Consider the following 7,437-nt stretch of genomic DNA (forward strand, 5'->3'; position numbering starts at 1 on the left):
CGCGCATTTTTGATTATTTATATAAATGCCTCTATATTGTTTTAAAAATGTCTAAGTCTCTAGTTAATAAATCTCCTTTGTTTGTTTCGGTATAATAAAACAGTTAAGGAATGGGCTTCGCCGCCTCGGGAAATAGTTTCCTCCCTCGGGGAACCATAAATTTGCTATTTCCCTCATACCCATTCCATAACTGTATACTGTTGCATGGCTGAACTAATTCATTATGACGTCATAATTAATTTCCTGTACTTTACAATATATTTTACTGACTTTCACTTCACAAACTCTGAAATTATCAAGCAATTCCTATTGCATTTAAGTCAAGGTCAGACTTTGGGGTTCAACTTTAGATAATTTCCTTCACAAGCACCTGTTGCTGATATAAACATCAGTCACTAGCTTTAAAGCAAGCGGTAGAACCAGAATATTTCAATCAACACATATACCACATTGTTTATTGTGTTTCCTGTGTCACAAGGCAGAAATGGGATCACTTTGCCTTGTGTCTGCCCATCTACGCATCTGTTTCTCTAGGAGGAATCAAATCTCAGTGTCCACACATGTATTCCTTGAAAACCATTCCACTAATCATGAAAATGAGGCTATATGGATGTTATCAATAAAGTTCACTACAGTTCTCATAATCATTCCTAGAACTGAAATTTTGTCAAACCGATGTCAAACTGAGGAAACTGGAGGGGACCATAAATTTCCCCCTGGTCCGTCTGTCCATCTGTCTGTCTGTCTGTCCGTCCGTCTGTCCGTCTGTCTGTCCATCTGTCTAGCTGTCAGTCTGTCCCACCTGATTTTCCACATTGTTTTTCTAAATGTTTGCAGATATTGAGTTGATTTTTGGTATTGAGTGTATCTTGAGTTACAGATCAAGTTTGCATTTTGTTCGATGATTTTGGCTGAAGTGCAACCTTTTTAATTTATAAGGTGAACCAGATTACCATTCCCGTTAGGGGACTAGTATTGCTTATGCAATACTCAGACTGGTTTCATTTCTGTGTTCTACTTTGTGTACTCTGCAGCACTTACATTGGCTAGGATGAGCCAAGGGGCAATACTCGCAGAATGCTTGTTCATTTGAAAAATCAGGTTGGTATGATTTCATGAAACAGAGAGTTTATGAACAGAGAGTTTCAAGAAAGTTTTTTTTTTTTTTACATCTGTGAAGGACTTTAGATTGGAGATAGATTTCCATAATGTGTCAGATATGATATCATACGTTTTTCAGATATTACACAGGATATTTTCTTATCTTTAAAAATTTTGGTCCTTAGTGCCAGATATAAACCTGGAGATTCTGATATATCCTTCATTGGTCAGACCTAAGACTGGAAATTTGATTTTTTTTTTATAGATAATGATACCATTAGTATTTTTTGTAATCATTTTCATTTGAAACCATGTTTTATTTCGTCATCTTTGCGGATTTCTAATAATGGTCCATTAACAATGTAAACCCATGTTTCATTAGATTCCTAAAATACTTTTGGTAAGTATTATTCAAATGTAAAATTATCCCCCTGAACTCCCAATAGATTTGTATATATGTACAAGTTCAATACATTCAATATCATTATAAATATACTGTAGTTTAGTAAGTGGGATAAAACCAAAAGTTTTCATTCATAATGACAAAGTGCCATGTTCTTTAAGAAGGAATAAAAGTTGTACAAGTAAAAGGCAAAGGGAAACTCATTTATGTGGCACTTACTGAGATTTAGGAAGTTTATATCCACCGCCACTTGTACTACTTTTTCATTTTTTTTCTTACTATTCTAAAATTTAGATGTTAGTAGCTTTGTTGACATTGTCTCAGTCAGTAGTCATCAGTGTGAACCAATTGTGTAAAAATTCCATAATTAACTAACCTCCCCCAAAAAAGAATAAAGTAGCTGATGTTGACGGGAATTAACGTAGGAATATTAGAAAGGATATGGAACAGAAGACAACAGATGCTAAAACGATTTTTTTTTCATTCAAAACATCAAACATTGTCTATCTTGGCCATTGTAGTATTTATGTATCGAGTCAGGAATACTGTGTAGGAGTATTTCATTTGTTAACCTATTTGCACTGATTTGATGTATTTGCACTGATTTGACATATTTACACTGATTTGACCTATTTACACTTTCAGGAGGCTGTGGTCACAGAATTAAAGAGTAGAAATCGACAGATCAAAGAAAAGAATCTTTTTGGGAAGGACGAGGTGTATCATGGAGCACTAGAGGATATATTACTGAGTAAGACAGATAAAACTACACAAATACAGTAGAACTTCGGTATCTGGAACACTGATATTTCGAATACCATGGATATGCTAAAGTGATTTGGAAGTTCCAATCCCTTATTCTTTAAGTTTTTTACCCTGGATATCTCGATCCCTCGGATATCTCGAAGTATTTTCTCAGTCCCTTTGAGTTCGAGATAATGAGGTTTGGCTGTACTTATCAGGTATATTTTCCTGGTTAAGGCAGATAATGCTAGATTAATACTTATTGTCACGTAGGTCACACTTTTGAAAGTGTGCTGAAAATTTCAAAATATAGACCATCCTGGTGTCCATTACAGATTTGAAGAATGAGCCATACAGAAGAGCAGATGCCGTAAGGCGAAGTCAGCGTCGACGTAACGAAAACATGGTGCAGGCACCAAATTCCGACGGCTATGACAAGTATTATTGATTAGGACCCCCACTAAAATTTGAGTCAAATCCTCAAAGCCAGGAGTGTAGTTCTATGTTCATCTGCATCCAGGACAGAAAACAGATTTCTCAACTCTGCAGAGGTTTTTGCTCTCAAGAAAACGGATAGAGTTATTTCCCTGAGTAGCAAGGAAACTATAAAATACAAAACAGCATTTTTTGTCATGACCTGTAAATACTTCATAAAAGCACAGGGTTCATCCCTTCAGTCTGTTTACTTTGTTAAGGAGAGGACATTGTATAAAACATCACTTATTATGGAGTATATTTCATAAACAAGGGAACAAGATAGACACATATAGAGTTACATAATAGTAAGCTGGAAATATGTAATATTTGTAGATATAAAAAAATTTAGTGCAATATTATAGGACATAATTTCCTGCCTGAGAGCTAAATGTATTTTGAATAAACTGTTACGGGAAGTGTTTTTATTCAAAATAAGGCAAAATGCTTCAACAGAGAGAGTCAATGCAATACAGTGATGAATGTACATGATAAAAAAAATGATATCTTCACATGTTTATATGAATATTATATTTACATGACATATATGTGTTGTAATGGTTCTTGCCTTATTGTTTTTTTTTTCTTCTGTAAAGACTTAAATGTTACAGTTATTATTTGAAAATAACAGAAAATAAATTGTCACATTGGTACAATTTGTCTAAGGAGAACCCTTATGATGAAATTTGAATTTAGACTGGGGAAAATGGTTTAAAGCAAATATATATATATGTAAAGTCAGGTAACAATTCCTCAAGAAATTGATCATGAAGAAATTTTATTTGCTTATGAATATGTATGTTTATGTAATTGGTGCTGTACATGACACCAACATTATTTGTAATCAGAGAATGCTATTTTTACCAGTCTCAAATTTAAAAATGTCTGTTGCCAAGATCAGTCAAAGGGAGACAACTTGTATATCACACATATTTAACGTGTTCAGTGAGTGTTCTTTTGTGTTATATGTGTCAGATATATAATATAGACATGTGTTTATGGGAGGGAGATTTTAACCTGTTGTATGTGATGCACGTTGTGTCAGATATATTCTATAGCTGAGTGTTTACGGTATGGGAGGGAGATTTAGCCTGTTGTATTTGATATGTGTAATTCATTTCAGTCAATGTCATTCAATGTCATTCAATATAGTGTTATCATTATGTCCATACCAATAGGTTTCTCTGCTCTGTAACTTTAGCTCGGTTGCCTGATGCTGTGAATGAGTTTTTTTTACCCAGTTTCCGTTATGTTGACAGTTGTCTTCTCATTGATGTCTTCCGGCATAGTGTGTATATGTTAGTGAGGAATAAAGAACTGTATTCAGTAAAGGCATATTTCTGCCCCCCCCCCCCTTAAAAGTCAAATTTTAAACAAATTTTGAAATGTTTGTGTACATTGTATTAAAAAAAAATCTGAATTAACATAGAATATTGCAGATTGGAAGAAGACTATTGGAAATTTTTGTCACTGTGACATCACAAACTATTTGGTTTTTTCTGTAATTTTTAAGAAAGAGGACAATAGACAAAATCTGTTGAATTTTGACTATACTATTTACAGAGTGCAAACTTACTCAGGTATTATATTCACATATTTCTTGATATTATCATATTACACATCTGTAATGATTTAGTCTGAGCAGCCCTGGCTGGATGACTTCCCTTTGCAATATCACCATAAAAAGTACTTTATTTTCTCTCAAAATCATTGAAATTTTGAATTTACATCATTTTCTTGATGTCATTTGTAACTTATGCTGTCATGGTTGATGAAAATGTTTAATGCTTTGAAGTCTTCAGATATCCCCCTGGTTTACAACATAGAGATTTCTCCATCAAAGTTTTACTTCGAGATGGGGGCAGATATCAGCATTAACAGAATTTAGTTCTTTCCAAGTTTTGCTACATTTAAGAAATTTTGCTATTTTTAAGAAAATTTGATGTAGGTCTTCTTCCCCTATCTTCTTTGCAGAAAATATTTTAATTTGTATATGTCAATTGTGCCCAACTATTGTTCTATGTTATTAGAAAAAAAACTGAAATGAAATTCATATGTAAAGGGTGAGAAGGTGATAAAACAGAGGGTTTAACATTTATGATTGAACATGGTGTAAGCATTTTTTTACCACAACAACAATAATGACAACCTATGAACATACAAGATAAACAAAATATAAAGTCTTCGCAAGATGTAGTAATCAATTTGATATTTTGTGTACTTCTAATAAGTGACATATGTATAATTATAAAATCTTTGCTCCTTTTGAGTCACACTTTTGGGTTTATACATACCATAGTGCTATCCGCTATTACTTGGGACCCTAAATGAGAAACAACTACTTGTACTTGCATGTACATGCATCAGTGTAACATTTCCATACTCAACCTTTTTTAAAGATGGAAAAAAGTCGGGGAAAAAATTATTGTTGATCTGTATCTTTAAGTGTAATACACCATTGTAATTATTTACAAGTGTATCTGAAGACATTAATTTTTGAAGAATAATTTTCTCTGTATTTTCTTTTATATTATTTTATATCAAGATATGTCTAAGTGTTAGATGTTTATCCCCCCAATTTGACACTATCAGGGTTAAGCTAGAAGAAACCTGATCTGTTTAAGACTAACGTGTTCAATAAATTGTATGTGCCAAAATGTTAATTGCTGCTTATGTGTATTTTCTTATTTTTGAAAAAAAGATTCTGTGGTAAGAAAGAAATTAAATAATATTATCTTTCAGAGAAACCAAAAAAAATGATTAAAGTTTTCCCGAGTTTTAATTTGAATAAATAAATAGCTTTTTGATGACTTTTTATCCTGCATTAGCAGACTGACATTTGTGTTCATTGTGTGTTCTTGTGTGTGAATATTTGACTTGTGCTTTCATGAGTATAAAAAGATTTCTTGTGTAACGCAAGCTTGAAAATGATCAATAATGAATATTTTATTTAATAAATATTTCAAATGAATGGTTTTATAGTGGTTTCATTGTGGATGTGGTGTTTGCATGTACCATTAACATGATGGATGTGTGCATTATGAAGTAGACCAGATACATCAGTACATGTAGATAAAATAGACCAGAAGGCACTGTTGAATGTTCAGGAATTTTGGTGCTGTCTGATAGGTCTACTCCCTGGTTCGTCCACTGTCTGACTGGTCCACTCTCTCTCTCTCCTGAGGTGTACCTCGGTGACTTCACCTCGCTGAGTTAACCAATACTTGACCAGGGCCGTATATATAGTCATGAGTAGATATATACAAAAGTCAAAGATTAAAGTTGTGAGAAAGATCTAGTTTTTCTTGAGGAGATGACCTGTAGGTTATCACCACTGTAGCCAAACAAAGGATAGTATGAAGGATATAAACAAAAATAATAAAGGAGAGCCTAATGAACGAAATCAAAAGATAGAGGCCTCTGGGGACCGTGTTTTAAGTATTTCTTTTGGAAGGTTACAGATATACATGTATATTTATTACTGATTTTAAGCCAAAAAATCTCAAATTATTTCCAAAATCAATAACATCAACACGTATGACTTTCCAACATTTTATACTACATGTACCACTCCTCGAACTTTAAGACATCATAGACAATTGCTTCTTCAATAAAAAATAAAACTCAATAATTTTCATATCTTATTATTGATCACTAATTACTTTAGTAAAAATCATTCTTGTTCTTTACAAAATTCTCTAAAGTTGATATAAAAGAGATGCTGGAGTTCCTCTTTACCAATATACATGTATTTGTAGCCTTTGTAGACCAGGTCTTCCAAGAATCTGTTGAAATAACCATGGGTATATATTGTGCTCCTTTCTAAGCTGACCCCTGTTTTGTTTTTAATATCCTTATAAATCAGAATTTATTCAGAAATCTCTAAGGAGAGGAAGAAAACTCTGCTGCGGCCTTCAATTTGACATTTAGATAATATTATACTGACTACGTTTCAATTATTAATTATTATTAATGATTAATAATAGTTATTTTCATTCAGATGTCAAATCATTTATTCCAGTAAACTCAGAGTAAAAGACACTACAGAGTCTGCCACGTGTGTTTCATTCATTTGGATGTTTTACTGACTACAGACGTACTAACACACTTGCAACTGTATACGATAAACATGCATGATGACTTCAGCTTTTCCATCGTCAAAGTCCCCTATTTACAGTACATGTACAATGTATGCTTCTGATATCACCTGCGTTTTGTTTTTACGGTATATCTCCCAACTGATTAGATCCCGAATGGTAATTTTCTGAGTACAATCAATTTTTAAATCAAGGCAGGCTAATTACAAATGCATTGATGTTACAGGGTTTTCAATGTACAGGATTCTATGTTCGATATGATGCTTTGTTTGTAAATACAACCTATTGTTGGTAGCATTGTGACTGGCATGTTTCATACCGATTGTTATTACCCTTATTTTGTCCAAGGATCACTCCTTTTAACTTATCAATACAAAAGGTTCACGGTATGTAGGTGTGACCAATTGACAGGTATCATGGTTTCTCATCGTAGGAACCTGGCAAAAATAGTCATAATCATCTCAGAAAAGATCAATGATTTTATTTATTTATTTTTTCTAAAACTAAACAGTAGAAAATTGTGCCTTTTATGATAAACCTCTCATTACATGCTTTATCAAAATTTATTATAAACGTAGAATCAATATCAAATATTAATCACACAATTTACACATCCCT

At 33.0% G+C, this 7,437-nt stretch overlaps 1 protein-coding gene across 1 annotated transcript in view; it reads left to right on the top strand.

The window, feature by feature from the left end:
• LOC133194195 (formin-like protein) overlaps nt 1-2,706 on the top strand; it is an 83,496-nt gene extending 80,790 nt beyond the window's left edge. The window contains exon 31 of the mRNA XM_061330201.1: nt 2,584-2,706. Coding sequence (XP_061186185.1) covers nt 2,584-2,696 — 113 coding nt within the window. The 3' untranslated portion in view covers nt 2,697-2,706. The remainder of the gene's footprint in view (nt 1-2,583) is intronic.
• The last annotated feature ends 4,731 nt before the right edge of the window (nt 2,707-7,437 follow it).

This window comes from Saccostrea echinata, unplaced genomic scaffold (genome assembly GCF_033153115.1).
Source record: "Saccostrea echinata isolate AGI-Se365-2 ecotype Australia unplaced genomic scaffold, CSIRO_AGI_Sech_v1 ptg000028l, whole genome shotgun sequence".
Lineage (NCBI taxonomy): Eukaryota > Metazoa > Mollusca > Bivalvia > Ostreida > Ostreidae > Saccostrea > Saccostrea echinata.